Source organism: Chiloscyllium punctatum, chromosome 33 (assembly GCF_047496795.1).
Source record: "Chiloscyllium punctatum isolate Juve2018m chromosome 33, sChiPun1.3, whole genome shotgun sequence".
Lineage (NCBI taxonomy): Eukaryota > Metazoa > Chordata > Chondrichthyes > Orectolobiformes > Hemiscylliidae > Chiloscyllium > Chiloscyllium punctatum.
In genome coordinates this window covers 5363594-5384821 of record NC_092771.1, presented here as the reverse complement: position 1 = coordinate 5384821, position 21228 = coordinate 5363594, and the positions used below count along the sequence as shown (strand labels likewise).

The 21228-nt window shown below is 43.0% G+C and overlaps 1 protein-coding gene and 1 long non-coding RNA gene across 3 annotated transcripts in view; one reads left to right on the top strand and one right to left on the bottom strand.

The window, feature by feature from the left end:
• LOC140458364 (sorting nexin-1-like) overlaps nucleotides 1–6632 on the bottom strand; it is a 35137-nt gene extending 28505 nt beyond the window's left edge. For both annotated transcript variants that reach the window (XM_072552797.1, XM_072552798.1), the window contains exon 1: nucleotides 6498–6632. In XM_072552797.1, coding sequence (XP_072408898.1) covers nucleotides 6498–6584 — 87 coding nt within the window. In that variant the 5' untranslated portion in view covers nucleotides 6585–6632. The remainder of the gene's footprint in view (nucleotides 1–6497) is intronic.
• LOC140458365 (uncharacterized) lies at nucleotides 6604–11213 on the top strand. The gene is made up of 2 exons (XR_011953480.1): nucleotides 6604–6839; nucleotides 9369–11213. It is a non-coding gene; the product is annotated as an uncharacterized lncRNA (long non-coding RNA).
• The last annotated feature ends 10015 nt before the right edge of the window (nucleotides 11214–21228 follow it).

Here is a 21228-nt window from a genome sequence, read left to right as displayed (position 1 = left end):
TAGTATCAATCCCTGTGGGACACAGTTTGAAGGGTGATCAGAATTGAAGACATGATTTGATCTTCTATGAAACCTACCATGGGCTCAGTCAACAAACTGTTCACAAGTTAAAAAGATGACGAGTAAATTAAGAATGTGGCTATTGTACTTGTAACCGACTCCAGCAAAGGGACAGGATTTTTAAAAGTAGTCAGCTATAAAATATTACTCACAACTGCTTCCTCTACATCACGTGATGATTCAGTTACTTTCAGTACAAGTAAAACCAAAAACATCTGGCTATCTAACATGATTTGAACACTGTAGAACACAATAAAACCCCCTCTGCCTTAGTGTTGAGGCCCTTCAGCACAGGAGCAACTTCCAGTTGCCAACTTACTTTAAAAGAAGTGCAAGTCAAGATTCCTGTTACAAAGATGTTCTTACAATCATTTAAAGTATAATAACATAAGAAGGGATCAGTCTCCCAAGGAACCAAGTACATAGTACAACTCTAGCCATTAGCAAGACTGGGATCCCAGCAACTATGGTTAAATTTTAAGACTAGAGTAGTTTGATTCAAATCCTGTTAAGCCAAGCCTCCAAAATGAGACCTACCTAAATGATTGCATGCAACAGCAGGCTCTGACTAGCATAATTCCTCCTCCATTTTACTAGACACACCCAAGCTCTGAAATCTGGTCTACTGTAGAGTTTGATGTAAACCAAAACTTGCACCATAATTCATACAAATCCCACCTTGGGAAATGTGCAGTGTGGACACAAACAGATCAGCTCAAAGAAGGGACAGATTTGCCAAGAAAAAAAAAAGTATAGCTGTTGCACAGGAGGTCACCATCAGTACAGGACGTTGGGCTATAATCAAAGAGGATGTAGGATGGGAACAAAATCCATCTTTGCGGCTGATAAATTCACTTCCTTGTACAGTAGAGGAATTACATTTATCTGCATTCACCCCATAAACCTGCACACAGTTCTAAGAAATATTGAACATGCTGATTAACTTTAGAGTGTGTGGGGTAGAGACAATGCATGGCAAGGATTTTTCAATCTCTTTCACTTTTGCTTGTTTTGTTGTTTCATAGCTGAAGGTAGTATGTAGTCAGGAGCGAATGGTCCTGGGAACCCTCAACATGAACTCCAGAGCCTGAGGTCTTCTGGCACAACAGCAAAGACAAGGGAGCCTTGTTCCGATTCCCACCCATCTGCCCACTTCACTCCACTCCAATCCATCACAAATGACGAAACTGAGGAACCACCATACAGACCAGCTGATGGACAATTATACTTATGGGCGCAGCCAACTTCATTCAATGATAGTTCTTCCCAATTTCGTGATTCTTTGTTAACAACATTACAAATCTAAGATCAGCATCTGCATTCTTATTACACAAGAATTGAATTTAAATCTGAATGAGTGATCTCTTGTTCAAGTTCAAATATCTTGCTTACATTCAGCAGCTGGATCCTGTAAGATATAAGTGGCAAGTAACATCCATAACATAAAATGACAGACAATGACAATCACCAATAAGAAATAACCTAATGACTGTCCCTTGACCATTCAATGGTGTTAAGCATTACGGAATCCTCTGCTATCAACACCTTCGGGGTTATCATTGACCAGAAACTCAACTGGACTGTCCACAAACAGTGGCTAGGAATATTGCAATAAGTAACTCCCTGAACTCCCAAAGCCTACCCACCATCTATGGAATAATCCCCACTTGACTGGATGGGTGCTGCTCCAACACCACAAGAAGCTTGACACTATCCAGGACAAGATAGCCTTTTGATTTGTGTCACATCCACAAATATCCCCATCCCTCCTCCACCACCACTCAGTAGCTGCAGTGTGTACCATATACAAAAGCACTGCAGAAATTCCCAAGGCTCCTTAGACAGCACCTTCCAAATCCAGGACCACTTCCATCTAGAAGAGAAGGGCAGCAGTTACACAGGAATCCCTCCCTTCACATCATTGTCTTTACTGCCAAGATATCACCATGGATCAACAGCTGAACAGAAATGCCACTTAAAATCAGAAATGGCAAGGAAGAAAGGTCACAAGTCACCTCCACTATACAAATTGTTGGCAGACATCTTATTTCCACAGCTTAGAAACATCTACTGTAATCTTGTCACAAATTGAGCGGATGTTTCACCACTGGTCATTTTCCTGACAGGGGCTGCTGAAATCAACCAGAAAGGAAATAGAAATGGCACAGAGACTGAAGGCTTCTGGCTAAGGTTCACAGAGGAGTCAGAGTTACACCCCTCAGAGACAGACCCTACGGTCCAACTTGTCCACATTGACCAGATGTCCTAATCTGATCCAGTCCCATTTGCCAGCATTGGACCCATATCCCTCCAAACCCTTCCTATTCATATACCTTTGAAGTAACGCCTTGTGATTTTTAATCAGTACCTGAATGACTAGAACCAGAAGGAATTGGGGGAAGAGGGATATAGTAAGGAAACTGGATTATTATCAAATTAGATACAACGTCTGTCGTTTATTTGTGTGCAGTTTAAATGCCATATCAAAAGGATGGTACCTGCACTGGAATGATATACAAAACCTTTTAATTTAGGGGAATCATAAAACATTCATTAAAAAAAAAACTGTGGGTGCCACTGGTTGGGCCAGCAATTATTGCCCATCCCCAGTAGTTGTGGAGAATGTATGGCGAGCTCTCCTTGGAATGTAGAGCTACACACAAGGCAGAGTTCCAGAATTTTGACCCAGCGATCTTTGTGTAGTCATCATTGAAAACTTCAAATTCAACAACTATTCAGTTAGTTGTTGATCATGCACTCTTATCCTGAAAGTTATCTGCAGAGTAGCAATAGATATTGTTAAGGGGAGGGGACAGCCTAGTGGTTTTGTCGTTGGGATAGATAATCCAGAGACCTAGGAAATGTTCTGGAGACCTGGGTTTGAATCCTACCATGGCAGATGGTGGAATTTGCATTCAATAAAAATCTAGAATTAAGAGTCTAATGAACTTGCTGTCAGAAAAGCCCATCTGATTCACTAATGCCCTTTAGGGAAGGAAACCGACGTCCTTACCTGATCTGGCTACATCTGGCTCCAGACCCACAACATGGTTGACACTTATCCTTAATTGCCCAGGGGATAGTTGTGTACAAAATGTTGGCCTAGCCAATGACAGCCTCATTTCATGAACAAATAAGATTTTAAATTTAAAAAAATTAAAGTGTTCACCTTGTGACAAACTGAAGGAAGATCAGTGAAAGAAATTGGAACAAAATGCAAAATTGATTCGTTCCAGAATTTTGGAAATCCACCAGCCACTGATGACTGACAATCGATATAATTGAGACACAATTTGGTTCAAAAAAACGTCTGAAGAGTCAGAGAGTTAAACTGATCATGTAGAAATGCCATGAGAGAAACTCAGAGGAGAAAACAAAAAGCCAAGAATTAAGTATATCCCAAACACAGAATTATTTGAAAAAGACAATGTCAAGTCCCAGGTTGTCTCACAGATATTCCTTAACCACCTTAATCTTTCTTCATGGTCACCTGGAAGACAATTTCAAGTATATTCCACTTTATTCAAATGCTCACGGCATTTCCAACTAGATAGAAATATAAAAGCACAAACAAGGCAAGTGATTGTGATATAATTGCCATTACAGAAACATTGCTGCGTGACAACCAATACTAGGAACTGAATATTTCAGATATCTGAAATTTAGGAAGGACAGAAGAACATGGAGTTGCACTGATGATATAAAATAGGATCAGTATATTAGTAAGTGAATCAGTTTGGGTGGAAGGCAAGAAAATAGCAAAGGTTAGTACATACTGGCGGAGTCATTGATAGGTTACCAAATAGTAGTGGTAATGTAATACATAATACAAATCAGGAGATGAGAGAAGCTCATAGCACATGCAACGCAGGAATCTTAGATAATCCTGGGTTTCTAGATTAACAGTCCAATAATAATAACGCTAGAACATCATCTTCCCTTATCAATATCAATTGCTACTCTGCAGATAACATTCAGAATAAGACTGCATGACCAACAACTAAACAGATGTTGAGCTTTAACCTTTCTATGATGACTACTTTACTTTGTTTGTAAAGGTCGATGAGTCAAATGTCTGGATCTCTCCCTTGCTAATATTACTTCTTTCTCCCCCCAAGAATACTTTATGATTCCCTGAAGTTGAAAGGTCCTATGTATCACAGAAGCTTTCAATGATAACTACCCAAAGATTCATTGTTTGTAATGATTGCTCAGTCAGGTGCTATCCTTTTGATATGACATTTAAAAACCATGCACACAAATAAACGAGACATTGTGCCTAATTTGACAGAGACCAGGAAAATCAACTGAGCACAAAAACGATGAAGGACAAGTTTCTGAAGTGTCTTAGTAATGGCTTTCTAGAAAGACATTATGAAAAGCTAACTAGAGGACAGGTTATTTTGAATCCAGCATTATACAAATGCAAAAGGGATAATTGTAAAAAAACCTTTAGGGATGAGTGACAACACGATAGAATATTACATTTAGTTTCAAAGTGAGGTAGTTCAGTTTAAAGCAAAGGTGCTGCATTTGAATGAGGAAGATTATGAAGGCACGAGACAAGTTGGTTGAGCTGGATTGGGAAAGTACATCAAAAGGTATGACTGCACAGAGGCTTTGGAATGTCTTTGAAGAATTATTGTAATATTTTGGATTAATTTACTGTCCCTTTAAAATGTATTACAGGTCAAATGACTCTTCCTCAGAACCCAGAGCTTTTCCAGCAACTTGTTTTTGAACCTGATCTTCCTGTTACAGCTATGGACAATTTAGTATTTTTAAAATTGGTCTGTACTTCATGTGGTCTAGTTGAGAGAGTAATCTATGCTAAAAATTTAAAAACAATATGTGGAAAGTTACAGTTTGGCCAAAAGTGTAGTCTGACTGAAGTGTGAATATTTTGCATTTGTTTTTAAGGGACCTTGCCAGGAAGGTTGGAGATGTCATTCCACTTATGCAAGTCCAAGTTTGTAAATTTCACAACCAAAGCGCATTGAGGTGTCACATGCACAAGTACCTGGCTAGTGGCAAAGTTTTGCACCAGAGGATGAACCTGGCCTAAGCACACCTGGGCTTGACAAAAGACAAGGCAATGTTCAAGTAATACAGCAGCAGGTAAGCTATAAAGCCATGAACAATAATATCAAACATGCATGGAGTGGTATTATATGACTTTATACAGATCCCAATGAGCAATCCCTGACACTTGTCTGATCAATGGTGCTAAGAGTCATATGCAATGCAAAAAACAAATCAACAGGACAAGTTTGTCCCAAAGGACCAATGTGTTGGACCAACTATTTTGTTAAGAGATGAGTAGTTGAAAAGTGTAGATGGGCAAAGGAACTTGGATGGCCTTGTCAATAAGACATTGAAGACTATGCAGGTACAATAGGTATGGAGAGAGTGACAGGGTAAACAGGTCCTGTATTCTCTACAGTTTTGAAGGAGGATGGACAATCTAATTGAAACCTACAAAATACTTAAAGAGACAGGGTAGACATAGACAAGATGCTTCCCCTAGTTTGAGGGTCTATAACCATAGGGCACAACTTAAAAATAAGGGCAATGTCATTTAAGACCAAGATAAGAATTTTTTTTGAACTGGAAGAGATGAGAAACTTTGGGAGTTTTCCACACTTTAAAATTATTTCAAGTAGAGATTGACAAACTGATTATCTATGGTGTACAGAGTTGAGGATAGCATAGAGTTGGAAGCAGAGACAATGAATTATTCCAAAACAAAATCAGATGGACAAGTGACAAACTTTCAGCAGTTCAGGGATAGAACATGGGAAAATAGTTCCAATTGGTTTGTTTCACAGGAAAACTTCATGGACCAAATTGCAGCCTTTAGTTGCATATTTCCCCAATGGCATTTATTGCTTCCCTGTGCAAAGCAACAGCAATGTAAAGCTCTGGGGAACAGAGACTCCCCAAATTTGGTGGTGAAGACCAGATCAAACTTTCCTTTGGAGTGACAGTCACAACATACTGACAATTGCAACTGACAACCCACACACTCCAACAGCCCTTTACCTCAGGAAGTTTGCAAACACCCTCCACTCCTCACTTGCCCCAATACAAGGGGCTTGTTCACCACTATCCCAAGACCAGAGAACTTCTCCATTCTTTCGTTCACTCCACTCTCAAACCGCTTTTCTTGCCCCCACTTCAAGCCCACAGCCTCCTCCTCCTTTTCCATCCAAACACTTATGTCCCCAACTTTCCACACCCCTCTAGATTCCTCACTCTTCCACCATCTCTCCCCCACCCCCTGTACCCTTCCCCCACCCCCTTTTTAAAAGCCACTCTCTCTTCGCACCTTCCACCCTCCGCCCCCTCTTCATTTACCCCTGTTTCCCCAAACCGCAGGGACCTCGTTCGTTCCCCCCCCGCTCAGGGGAAAGCTCACGGCGGCTGGACAGACTCACGCTGCCGGTGAAGATGTCCTCCCCCTCGGCGCTGTCTCCCTCAGACTCAGGATCGAGGATCAGAGGCGGCCGTAGCTCCGCCGCCATCTTGTACCTGACAACCACAACAAAACTTTATTACTCCCACAGCGGGCTGGAGGCCCCGCCCCTCAACGTCCTGTCTTTATTGTTCTCCACCACCGAACAACAAGACTTTATTGTTCAGCGCCCCTCAGCAACAAGACTTTATTGTTCAGCGCCCCTCAGCAACAAGACTTTATTGTTCTCCTGGCGGTTGATTGGAAGGGTTGGTTTGCGCCGCGTCTCCCCCTCAGAATATTCTCGATGTCGCCGCCTCCTGAGGTAAATTGTTATCTTCAACACCCCCTGAGATGGAAATGTCTTTAAAATATAGATTTAGTCATCATTACCACCTTATTCACATCAAATAATGCATACAGTCCAACTACAGATCATGGAACCCCTACAGTGTGGAAGCAGGCCACTCAGCCCATCAACACCGACCCTCTGAAGAATGTCCCACCCTATCCCTAAACCAATCCACATCAACTACACATCTTTGGACTGTGGGCGGACACCCACACAGACACCGGGAGAAACCCTCTCCCACTGCAACTCCCAGGTCATTTCTAGCTTATCTCTCCACGCTTCAGGCTCACTGCCTTTATTCCTGATGAAGGGCTTTTGCCCGAAACGTTGATTTCGCTGCTCGTTGGATGCTGCCTGAACTGCTGTGCTCTTCCAGCACCACTAATCCAGTATTTGATTTTCAGCATCTGCAGTCATTGTTTTTACCTCAAACTCTTCACAGACAGTCGCCCGAAGGTGGAATCGAACCTGGGTCCCTGGTGCTGTCAGGTAGCTGTGCTTGCCACCCCCACCGTCCTTAGCCCTCATTCGTCTGAATTTTGATGACATTAATTTACTTTATAAACATTTAAAGTAATGTGGCCTCATTCGAAATCCCATTTGCATTGACTTGTGGTCAATTAAATAAACTAATCAATCCCCAAGGTATTGTACATTTTTTTAACGATACTGTCTGTTCTGGGCTAGTAGTACAGAAAGTTTTATATCTTCCCATCACAATTTGAGAGTTTAAATTAGTGTAGAATTTTAGTCCCCTTTTTTTGATGAGGGAGGTAGTTGCAATTCAGAGGATATTTGTGCAATGAAGAGAGATTGAGCAGTTTCCGCCTTCACTCTGCAGTTTAGAAGATGAGAGGAGATCTGATTGAGATGAAACAATGTTAAAGGAGATTGATAAAGAGATGTAGAGAGGATGTTTCCTTATGGGGGAATCTAGAATGACAGATCATAGTTTTAGGATAAAGGGTAGTAGATCTAATACAGATAAGGAAAAAGTATTACTCTCAAAGTGCCCTAATCTGGAATTCACTACCTCAGTGTGATTGAGGTTAGGACCTTGAATAAGTTTAAGTAGGAGATAGACAGATTTTTAATTAGAAATGGGTTTGCGGGTTTTATAGAGTGGGCAGGAAAGTGGAGTTGAGGCCGAGATGAGATCAGCCATGATTGTATTAAGCAGTGGAGGAGCCTGAGGGGCTGAATTGCCTGAATTACTCCTGTCTTAATTATTATGTTTGTATTTGCTGACTCAAAACTGGAAAATGCAGTAAAATTGGCTGTGAAGCTACCAGATTGTTGTTTAAAAAAAATTCAGGTTTACTAATACCCTTGAAGAAATGACATCTTCAATCCTTAAAAATCTTTTGGTAACTTCAGGCCAACAGCGTTGGCTTTTAACACTCCACTTTATACTATCAAGTCATACAGTCTGGACAAATAAAGATGGACAGCGAATGTTGGCTTTCCATCTTTAGAATTTTATTTTGTAAATCTCATGCTTGACAATGTTTGCCCTTAAGGAAAGACAAGGTTCCAATTGAGTGCAACCTTTTGGGTAAATCTAGCTCAGTTACTTTATTTTGTTTTGAAAACTTAATTGTTTTTCATTATTTATGAATTAGTGAATTTATGCATAAAGTAATTAAATTCTTAAATTGCATAAAACAGAAATGCCTTCAGATCATTCAAAATTGCCTACGAAGTATTTTGACACTTGGTCAACTGTTGTAAGAAAATACAAGTGTAGAATAATTACCTAATGAAGGAGAAAGAAGATGAAAGCACAGAAATACTACTAACATATCCTTAACATTTGCTAACTGAAAGGATAATAGAAATATACTTACAAGTACTATGAAACCTCTCCAATCCAAATGCCTTGACCAGCAAGTCATTTCTTGGAATTTAGAATTTTGTAGATTATAAAATGGAGTTAGAATGCCTAGCTACAAGGTTATGATTCAATGTAAATATAAATATGTACCTTAAATATAAACAGTGATGAAACGTAATAAAGTGACAGTTTCTCGCTGTGGCACGTCAGAACTGGCGATTGATGAGTTGAGCATCGTACCCCATTCTTATGAGGGCATCCTTGGGTACTTCCAGGTGCCTGTCACGTTCCTCCTCATCTGAACAGATCCTGTGTATGCGTAGGCTTTCCCATAGGGGATGGCTGTTTTAATATGTTTTGTGTGGAAGCTGGAGAAGTGTAGCATCGTGAGGTTATCCGTGGGTTTGCGGCAGAGTGAGGTGCTGAGGTGCCCATCCTTGATGGAGATGCTTGTGTCCAAGAATGAGACAGATAGTACAGAGTAGTCCATGGTGAGTTTGATGGTGGGATGAAACCCATTGATATTCAGTGATACTTTGGCGATATTTTTTTCCTCTTGACTCATGGCAATGTATCTAGTGTATAGTGTTGGTTGGAGTTCCTGCGAAGAGAAGAAGTCTTGATTGAACTTCTACTATCTGTTTCATTCTTCTCTCTACCGCAAACAGATAACTTCACAATGCTACACTTCTCCAGCTTCCACCTGAAACATATTAAGATGGCTATTCCCTATGGACAAGCCCTCCGCATACACAGGATCTGTTCAGATGAGCAGGAATGTGACAGGCACTTTGAAGTACTCAAGGATGCTTTCATAAGAACGGGGTACGATGCTCAACTCATCGACTGCCAATTCCAACATGCCACAGCAAGGAACCGTAATGACATCCTCAGGAGACAGACACAAGCTGTAACCGACAGATTAGATTAGATTCCCTGCAGTGTGGAAACAGGCCCTTCGGCCCAACCAGTCCACACTGGCCCTCCGAAGAGTAACCCACCCAGACCCATTTCCTCTGACTAATGCACCTAACACTATGGGCAATTTAGCATGATCAATTCACCTGACCTGCACATCTTTGGATTGTGGGAGGAAACCGGAGCACCCGGAGGAAACCCACGCAGACACGGGGAGAATGTGCAAACTCCACAAATACAGTCACCCGAGGCTGGAATCGAACCTGGGACCCTGGTGCTGTGAGGTAGCAGTGCTAACCACTGAGCTACCGTGCTGCCCCAGGGTACCCTTTGTTGTCCAACACTTCCCAAGAGCTGAAAAACTACACCATCTTCTTCGCAGCCAAAATACATTATCAGTGAGGATGAGCATCTCACCAAGACCTTCCCCACACCTTCACTTCTCACCTTTTTAAAGAACTGCCAACCTCAAACAGATCATTGTTCATAGCAAATTGCCCGGCTTTCAGGACGATACCATACAACCTTGTCACAGGAGATGCTGCAAGATGTGTCAGATGTGTCAGACATGGATACCACCATTATGTATGGGGACACCTCCCACTATGTATGTGGCAGGTACTCATGTGACACGGCCAACATTGTCTATCTCATACGCTGCAGGCAAGGATGCTCTGAGGCATGGTACATTGGCGAGACCGAGCAAAGGCTACGGCAACAGATGAATGGACACCGCAGTCGGAGAACACTTCAGTGGGTAGGACATTCGACCTTGGACCTTCAAGTGACCATCCTCCAAGGCGGACTTTGGGACAGGCAACATGCAAAGTGGCTGAGCAGAGGTTGATAGGCAGGTTCGGTACCCATGGGGATGGCCTCAACCGGGACCTTGGGTTCATGTCACACTGCAGGTGACCCACTGCCAACACTCACACTCACACACACACAGACACAGACACTCCTACACACACACACACACACACACACACACACCTACAGACACATACACTGTCTCACACACAAGCTTTCTCTCATGCGCTCAAACATACACTCCCACAATCACATGCACACATGCACTCTCTCACAGACTTATACCCCTCTACATTCACACTTACACATGTACAGACACTCATAACCCACCCCCCAAACCCACATGTAGATATACACACACATATATAAGTGTCTGGGGTGAATTTGTACTTGCAGAATTACATTATATTTTGCTCAAACATTGCATGAATCTATGTAAGCTTCTGTAAATCCGTTTATTAGATTAGAATCAGTCTGAATATTGTGACACAGACAGTCTCACGCAGGCCACCTTACAACTTCAATACATTATCTGGGCCAACATGACACCAATTGTTAAAGTTCACTTGAGAATGTAACTTTCGTATGTAAATCGCAGAACTTTTTTAAAGAACTGAAACCAACATGTTCATTCTAAAGGATGAGAAACTTAACAAACAATCCAGGTCTTTTTCAAGGTCTTTTGCTATAAATTCTGTGTCTGATGATCTTATTCTCCACAACCACCCAATGAAGGAGCAGCGCTTCAAAAGCTAGTGTTTCCAAATAAACCTATTGGACTCTAACCTGGTTTTGTGTCATTTTTAACCTTGTACACCCCAGTCCAACACCAGCATCTCCAAATCATGCCTTTTAAATATTGTAATTGTACCAAGCTGCACCAACTCCTCTGACAGCTCATTCCATGTACCACTCTCTGTGGGAAAAGTGTGCCCCTTGGGTCCCTGTTAAATCTTTCTCCTCTCAGATTAAATCTTTGCACTCTAGTTTTGGACTCACCCAACCCGTGGAAAAGACCTTGTCTATTCACTCTACCTATGCTCCTCATGATATCAGCCTCTATAAGGTCACTCCTCAGCCTCTGACACTCCAGGGGAAATAGTCCCTGCCTATTCAGCCTCTCCCTATAAACTTAAACCCTCCAACCCTGGCAACATCCTTGTAAATCTTTTCTGAACCATTTCAAGTTTCATAACATCTTTCCTATAGCAGGGAGACCAGAATTGCATGTAGTATTCCAAACATTGCCGTAACCAATGTTCAGCTGCAACACGACCTCTCAACTGTATACTCAATGTCTGACCAATAAAGGCAAACAATCCAAACACCTTCTTCACTATCCTATCGAACTGGGACTCCATTTTCAAGGAACTATGAACCTCCACTCCAAGGTCTTTTTATTCAGCAGCACTCCCCAGGACCTTACTATTTGGTGTATAAGTCCTGCTCTGATTTGCCTCTCCAAAATGCAGCACCTTGCATTTCTCTAATATAAACTTCATTTGATCAGGATCCAGTTGTACTCTGAGGTAACCTTCTCTGTCCACTACACCACCAATTTTGTTGTCATCTGCAAACTTACTAACCATATCTGCTATGTTCACATTCAAATCATTTATATAAATGACAGAAAGCAGTGGACCCAGCACTAATCCTTGTGGCACATGAATGGTCACAGGCCTCCAACCTGAAAAGCAACCCTGTGTGGCCGAATGGGCCTCCCAAAATGATAATGTTTATGATGGATTTGGTGAAAAATGAACGCCAACTAAAGCATGTTGGGAAATGGAAACCAGCCGTTACCAAAGTGACTGCGCTAATCAACATGCTGCAGAATCCAGACGGGCTGCAGCTACCAACAGACAGTTTGCAACAAACCTGGTAGCTGCAGATCCTACAATACACACCCAAATTTGGGTTTGAATGGAGTCAATGGAGTGTTATCTTCATGGTGATCAGAAATATTGAAGCGTATACCAGACATGGGGGCGCCTCACACCCTTATTTGGAGGAGGCTACATGTGCCCAGCACCTCCAGGAATGGATGCCTAAGGACCACCCTGCCATCAACATGCCAACGCCTGGTTGGGTCCGATCAATCAGGGTGATCTAGCCTGATCAATCTGTTGGTGAACAGTGAAGACCCTCCCAAAAGGACGCCAAGACTTTCAGGTATAAGAATTGCCACAACACCACGCTGAGCATGGTGACTCAAAAATAACCACCGAGAAGAGAAGACACCCCTGAGACCATTGGGACAAGACTAGATGACATTGCCACGTGGAGCTTGGCAAAGTTCTAGTGTGGTGGTAGATGATGATCCAGAGTTAAGTTAAAGCACAAGATAGATTTGTAGAGTAAATTGTTAGTTTAGAGTGTATTTTGTTGTTATAGCATTAATTGTGTTAAATAAATAAGTATTATTTTTTTTATTAAGAGTCAACTCACAGTTCTTTTGCTGATGTAAGAGTTAACACACTGTGCTAGGTGCAACACCTGCAACACCATCCTCTGTCTCCTATCTTCAAGCCAGTAATAAGACAGTGAAGAATGCATGTGGCATACTTGGCTTTGTAATTAGGGAAATTGAATACAGTGCCACAGCAATTCTATCCTTGCAAGAAAAAATAGAAATTGATGGAAACACTCCATAGGTTAAAACAATAGTTGTGCAGAGAGAGAAACACAATTATCTTGGCAGTTTACCTCCAAATCTGATGACTCTAACTCAGTACTGCTCCTACCTTCTAAAGGTCAACATCTCAATGTTCTGTTGTCTTTTATGTAACTCTTACCAAGGCCTGTTCATGAATCACCCTTGTGCCACTGATCGATTTCAGCTTTTGTTAAGCAATACCTCAATTTTGAAATTCTGTTCTCTGTTTTTCAGCTTACACGGTAGTGCCCCAAATTGCTGCTATTGCTGTCATCTCCTCCAACATTGTAGCCCTCTAATTTATCTGTTCTCTTCTAATTCTGGCCTCTTGAGCACCTTGACTAATTGTTTCACTATTTAATGTCATACCTTTTGTTGTCTAGGCGCTAAGTTCTGAAAATAATCCATCATTTGGCAGAAGTGGGTGTTGCAGATGCTGGAGATTAGAGTGTGGTGCTGGAAAAGCACAGCAGGTCAGGCAGCATCTGAGGAGCAGGAAAATCGACATTTCGGGCAAAAGTCTTTCATCAGGAATGAGGCTGGGAGCCTCAGGGGTGGAGAGATAAATGAGAGGGGGGTGGAGCTGGGAGAAGGTAGCTGAGAGCGATAGGTTGATGGAGGTGGGGGTAAAAGTGACAGGTTGGAGAGGAGGGTGGAGGTAATGGGGGGAAGGAAGATTGACAGGTGGAACAGGGCATGAGGATGGTGCTGAGCTGGAAGTTTGGAACTGGGGTAAGGTGGGGGGAGGGGAAATGAGGAAACTGGTGAAGTCCACATTGATTCCCTGAGTTTGAAGAGTCCCGAGGCAGAAGATGAGGCGTTCTTCCTCCTGGCGTCGCATGATGAGGGAGTGGTGGTGGAGGAAGTCCAGAACCTGCATGTCCTCGGCAGAGTGGGAGGGGGAGTTGAAATGTTCGACCATGGGGCAGTGGGGTTGATTGTTGCGGGTGTCCCAGAGATATTCCCTGAAGCGCTCTGTGAGAAGTTGTCCAGTCTCCCCAATAAAGAGGAGACCACATCGAGAGCAACGGATACAATAAATGGCATGTGAAAGTGCAGGTGAAACTTTGATGGATATGGAAGGCTCCTTTGGGGCCTTGGACAGAGGTCGGGGAAGGTGTAGGCGCAGGTTTTGCAATTCCTGTGGTGGTAGGCAAAGGTGCCAGGAGGGGAGGGTGGGTTGTTGGGGGAGGGGGCGTAGACCTGAACAGGAGGAACAGTCTTTGCGGATAGCGTGGGGAGGGAAATATATCCCTGGTGGTGGGGTCTGTTTGGAGGTGGCAGAAATGTTGGCGGATGATACGATTTATGCAGAGGTTGGTGGGGTGGAAGGTGAAGACTAGGAGGGTTCTGTCCTTGTTGTGGTTGGAGGGGTGGGGTTCGAGGGCGGAAGTGTGGGATGTGGACGATATGTGTTGGAGGGTGGCTTCAACCACGTGAGGGGAAATTGCAGTCTTTAAAGAAGGAGGCCATTTGGTGGACCTGGTCCTCTTGGAAGGAGATGTGGCGGAGGCAGAGGAATTGGGAATATGGGATAGTAGTTTTGCAGGAGGTAGAGTGAGAGGAGGTGTAATCCAGGTAACTGTGGGAGTCGGTGGGTTTCTTGAAAATGACAGCATCGTTGATGGAGATGGAGAGGGAGGGAGGGAGTTGTCAGAGATGGTCCAGGTGAATTTAAGGTTGGGGTGAAATGTGTTGGTGAAGTTGATGAACTGTTCAACCTCCTCGCGGGAGCATGAGGTGCCGCTGATGCAGTCATCAATGTAGCGGAGGAAAAGGTGAAGAGTGGTGCCGCTGTAACTCCGGAACATCACTAACCTTTGCCCTACAACCCGTCCCACTCTTTCCCACCGTGTAAGATGCTCCTCAAAGCCTACTTACTGTCTAATAGGTAAATATTTTCTATGAGGACTTGGTGTCATTGTTTTTATAATGCTGCAGTGAAATACTTTTGGACGTTTTATTTCGTTAAAGGGTGTGTTTAAATACAACTTCCTTAAGCATTGATGCTGCTGCTAGTTGGTGGGTTTTGTTGAGTTGCCACACTCTGCCAGTAGAGGGGGCTTTCATTCCTTTGTGGTTAAGAGAAAATAGTTCACTATTTTCTGCCAGAATATGACCGCAGTCGCACATTAGAAAAACAGTTCCAAAGCATTTAAACAAAGACTGGGAATGCCAGTATCCAATTAACTGGAGACGGGATGAGTTGGAAAGACAGAAGTTCTAAATTTTAGCATGAAATTAAAGAGTTGTAATTAGGGTCCATAGCCAGGCTGTGTTAAGTCTGAGCTCCTGCAGTTTTAAAAATGACTCCAGACTTAGCCCATTATTTTGTCCAACTCCTACACAGGTATATTTATAGCACGAAAAATAAGGAGAAGGGAAAGTGCTTTGACTAGGATTCTGTCAGTTTTCTGCCAAATCCGCAATCTTGTTGACTGTTGTATTTCAGTTTTGACATCAAGGGTCTAGTACACCTATTAACTTTATGGAAAAGTCTCCACCTACTTTGAAATGACATCTTCTGCTCTCCTCTGTGAATCTCAATGAGGTTTTAGTTGGAGACTAAAATGCCAGTTAACAGGTTCTGTATGATCTCCAGATTTTCCCCCATCAAAATCACAATGTAATAGCGAATGACCCAGTGTTTGAGAGTCAATTTACCAGGTTTATGAGGAAGAAGAAGCATGGTACAGGGAGGATGAGGCAACCATGGCTGATGAGGGAAGTCAGGGATAGCATAAAAGCAAAAGATAAAGTATATACTGTAACGTGGCAAAGTGGGAAACCAGATGATTGGGAAGCTTACAAAGACCAACAGAGGACAACAAAAAAAAAGAAATAAGGAGGGAGAAGATAAAATATGAAGGTAAGCTAGCCAGTAATATAAGAGAAGACTGTAAGATTTCTTTAGATATATAAAGGGCAAAAGAGAGGCAAAGGTGGATATTGGGCCACTGGAAAATAGTGCTGGAGGGATAGAAGTGGGCAACAAGGAAATGGCTGAGGAACTGAATAATTAACTTGTGTCAGTCTTCATAGTGGAAGACACGAGTAATATCCCAAAATGGTGGCCATCAGCAAGGAGAAAGTGCAAGAAAAACTGAATGGCCTGGAGGTGGATAAATAACCTGGACCAGATGAACTATATCCCAGAGTTCTAAGGGAGATAGCTGAAGATGTAGTGGAGGTGTTAATGGTGATCTTTCAGGAATGGCTAGAATCAGGAAGGGTACCAGAGAACTGGAAGATCACTAATGTGACGCCTCTGCTTAAAAAGGGAGTCAGGCAAAAAATGGAAAATTAAAGACCAATTAGCTTAACTTCGGTCATGGGTAAGATCCTGGAATCCATTGTGAAGGATGAGGTTTCTGAACAATTGGAAGCATATGATAAAAAAGGGCAAAGTCAGCATGGTTTCATTAAGGGGAGGTCATGCCTGACAAATCTGCTAGAATTCTTTGAGGACGTAACGAGTAGGTTAGACTAGGAAGAGCCAATAGATGTTATCTACCTGGACTTCAAGAAGGCCTTTGACAAGGTGCTGCACAGGAGGCTGCTGAGTAAGATAAGGACCCACGGTGTCAGAGATAAGGTGCTAGCATGGAGAGAAGCTTGGCTGTCTGCCAGGAAGCAGAGAGTGGGGATTTAAGGATCCTTCTCTGCCAGTGACAAGTGGTGATCCGCAAGGCTCACTGTTGGGACCACAACTTTTCACCTTATACATTAACGATCTGGATGAAGGAACTGAGGGCATTCTGGCTAAGATTGCAGATGATACAAAGATAGGTAAAGGGACAGGTAGCATTGAGGAGGCAGGGAGTCCTCAGAAGGGTTTAGACAATTTAGGAGAGTGGGCAAAGAAGTGGCAGATGAAATGCAATATGGAAATGTGTGGGCATGTACTTTGCTCGGAAGAATAGAGACATGGACTATGTTCTAAATGGGGAGAAAATTCAGAAGCCTGAAGTACAAAGAGACTTGGGAGTTCTAGTCCAGGATTCTCTCAAGGTAAACTTATGGGTTGAGTCAGCAGTTAGGAAGGCAAATGCAATGATGGCATTTATTTTGTGCACTTGAATATGAAAATAGGGATGTACTTCTAAGGATCTCTCATGCTCTGGTCAGGCCACATTTACAGTATTATGAGTAACGTTTGGTCCCATATCTCAGGAAAGATGTACTGAACCTGGAGTATGTTCAGATGAGGATGGTCCCAGGAATGAAAAACGTAACACATGAGGAATATTTGAGGACCCTGGGTTTATACCTGATGGTATTTAGAAGGATTGGGGGTGGGGGATCTAATTGAAACATACAGAATACTGAATGGCCTGGACAGAGTAGATGTTGGAAGATGTTTCCGTTGGTAGGAGAAACTGGGACCCAAGGGCATCATTTCAGGGAAGACCTGTTAGAACAGAGAAAAGGAGAAACTTCTTCAGCCGAAGAGTGGTGAATCTATGGAATTCATTGCCACAGAAGTCTGTGGAGGCCAAGTCATTGAGTATATTTAAGACTGAGATAGATAGGGTCTTGAGTATCAAGGGATCAGGGGTTATGGGGAGAAAGCAGGAGAATGGGGTTGAGAAACTTATCAGCCATAGAATCAGAGAATCATAGAGATGTCCAGCACGGAAACAGACCCTTCAGTCCAACTTGTCCATGCTGACCAGATATCCTAACCTAATCTAGTTCCATTTGCCAGCACTTGGCCCTATCCCTCTAAACCCTTCCTATTCATATACCTGTCAAGATGTCTTTTTAAATGCTATAATTGTACCAGGCGCCAACACTTCCTCTGGCAGCTCCTTCCTCTGAAAAGGTTACCTCTTAAGTCCCTTTTATATCTTTCCCCTCTCACCCTAAACATATGTCCTCTAGTTCTGGACTCCCCCACCCCAGGGAAAAGACCTTGTCTATTTATCCTATCCATGCCCCTCATGATTTTATAAACCTCTAAGGTCACTCCTCAGCCTCTGATGCTCCAGGGAAACAGGTCCAGCCTGTTCAGCCTCTCCCTGTAGCTTAAATCCTCCAAACTTGGCAACATCCTTGTAAATCTTTTCTGAACCCTTTCAAGTTTCTCAACATCCTTCTGATAGGAAGGAAATCAGAATTGCATGCAATATTCCAAAAGTGGCCTAACCAACATCCTGTACAGCCACAACATGACCTCCCAACTCCTATACTCGATGCTCTGACCAACAAAGGAACGCATACCAAGCGCCTTCTTCACTATCCTATCTACCTGCGACTCCACTTTCAAGGAGCTATGAACCTGCACTCCAAGGTCTCTTTGTTCAGCAACACTCCCTAGGACCTTACCATTAAGTGGATAAGTGTTTATCTGATTTGCTTTTCCAAAATGCAGCATCTCACGTTTGTCTAAATTAAACTTCATCTGCCACTCCTCAGCCCATTGACCCATCTGATCAAGATCCCATTGTACGCTGATGTAACCTTCTTTGCTGTCCACTATACTTCCAACTTTGGTGTCATCTGCAAACTTACTAACAGTTCCTCCTATGTTCACATCCAAATCATTTATATAAATGACAAAAAGCAGTGGACCCAGCACTGACCCTTCTGACACACCACTGGTCACAGGCCTCCAGTCTGAAAAGCAACCCTCCACCATCACCCTCTGTCTTCTACCTTCAAGCCAGTTCTGTATACAAATAGCTAGTTCTCCCTGTATTCCATGAGAACTAACCTTGCTAACCAGTCTCCCAGGGGGAATGTTGTCAAAGCCTTACTGAAGTCCATATAGATCACGTCCACTGCTCTGCCCTCATTAATCCTCTTCATTACTTCTTCAAAAAACTCAATCAAGTTCGTGAGATGTGATTTCCCATACACAAAGCCATGCTGACTATTTCTAATCAGTCCTTGCCTTTCCAAATACATGTAAATCCTGTCCCTCAGATTCCCTCCCACAACTTACCCACCACCAATGTCAGGCTCTATTGAATGGCAGAGCTACATGATGGGCTGAATGGCCTAATTTCTGCTCCTATGTCTTATGGTCTTTTATATAGTTTTATTCAATTCACGCATAGCCCATTCTCTGTCTATCACACTCCTATTTCTGATAACGATTCCAATACAGTTCTCATTAAAACAGAAATTGTTAACACTCAGCAGGTCGGGTGGCATCTGTGGAGAGAGACAGAATTATGATGAAAGATCATCTTGACTAGAAATGTTAACTGTTTTTTCTCCATGCATGATACTCATCCTGCTGTATATTTGCAGCATTTTCTATTTCTATTTCAAATCTCCACCATCCACATTATATTGCTCTTCCATGTCCTATTACTTTTTCCCTAGTCTGTAGAAATTTCCAGATATTTTCATATTTCCTATAGCAAAGTATTGATCTCATTTACAACTGATTTGTTGTATTTCCTGTCTTCCAGGTTATAACTACTAATGAAAGCTCAAGAGTTCAATTGATGAAAATGATATGTTTTCAGATTCCTATTAATCCAGGTGCAGTCTGTAATGTAAAGTTCGATTGATCCAAGTTGTTGTTCATGGTCAATTCCCTTTCTCTGCATGAACTTAATTTTTAAAAATGTGAATATTATCTTTACTTTTTCTTTAGAATCGGCAGCTGACAGATGAGTAAATCAGTTAAAAACCATTGGTGATGAACAATTATCTGCTCAAAGCTATAAACTGACAAATTGCAGATTTTTCACACTCCTGAAAACCAAACCAATTGGATTTCAGGTTCTCTTTCTCACTGCACAAGTTCAATTTTTTTTAAATTTCAAAAATATACTTTATTCATAAAGTATTTTGATGATCTGTACAATTGATGGTGCCATTCATAGGCACACCTTGCATTTCTTTACATACAGAGATCAAATAACCATTCATATATACAGGTCTGTACGTTTACTATCCCATATATTTAGATGAGGCGTCAGCAAAGCCCGATTACTGAGTGGGCCCCCTGTTCTTTGGCAGGCAGACCTTACACTGTGGTCTTTCCCACCGCATCTTGGCGACAGCTGCTCCAAGCTTCAGCACATCCCTCAACACGTAGTCCTAGACCTTGGAATGTGCCAGTCTGCAACACTCAGGCGGGATCAGCTCCTTCAGCTGGAAGATCAACAGGTTTCAGACAGACCAAAGAGTGTCTTTCACTGAGTTGATGATCCTCCAGGCACAGTTGCTGTTCGCCTCGGTGTGTGTCTGGGGAACAGACCGTCGAGCATGGAGTCCCGCGTCACGGAGCTGCTTGGGATGAACCTCGACGAACACTACTGCATTCTTCTCCAGACTTCCTTTACGTAGGCACATTCCAGAAGGAGGTGTGTAACAGTCTTGTCCCCTCCACAGCCGCTTCGAGGGCAGCATGCGGTGCTGCTGAGAGTCCGGGCGTGCATAAAGGATCTCACAGGCAGAGCCCTTCTCACCACCAGCTAAGCCATGTCTTGGTGCTTGTTGGAAAGTTCTGGCGATGAGGCATTCTGCCGAATAACTTTGACAGTCTGCTCAGGGAACCGCTCGACAGGATCCGCCCTCTCCTTTTCCTGAAGAGTCTCAAGGACACTACGTGCTGACCACTTCCTGATGGACTTGTGGTCAAAGGTGTTTTACTTCATAAATTTCTCCACAAAGGACAGGTGATATGGAACGATCCAACTACTCGGAGTGTTCCGCGGCAGCGAGGCCAGGCCCATCCTTCACAACACTGGGGACAGGTAGAACCTCAGTACGTAGTGACACTTGGTGTTTGCGTACCGGGGATCCACACACAGCTTGATGCAGCCACACACAAAGGTGGCCATCAGGGTGAGGGTGGTATTGGGTGTATTTTATCCCCCCGTTGCCCAGATCTTTATACATCGAGTCCCTTCGGACCTGGTCCATCTTTGATCTCCATATAAAATGGAAGATGGCCCGGGTGACTGTGATGGCACAGGTTCTGGGAATATGCCAGACCTGTGCCACATATAACAGCAATGACAGTGCCTCACACCTGATGACCAGGTTTTTTGGAGAGTGACTGTAGCTTCCATCTGCCCAGTTTCTGCCTCACTTTCCTGATACGCTCCTCCCAAGACTTAGTGCACGCCCCAGCTCACCCCGTACCAAATACCCAGATCCTTCAGGTGGTCGGTCCTGAA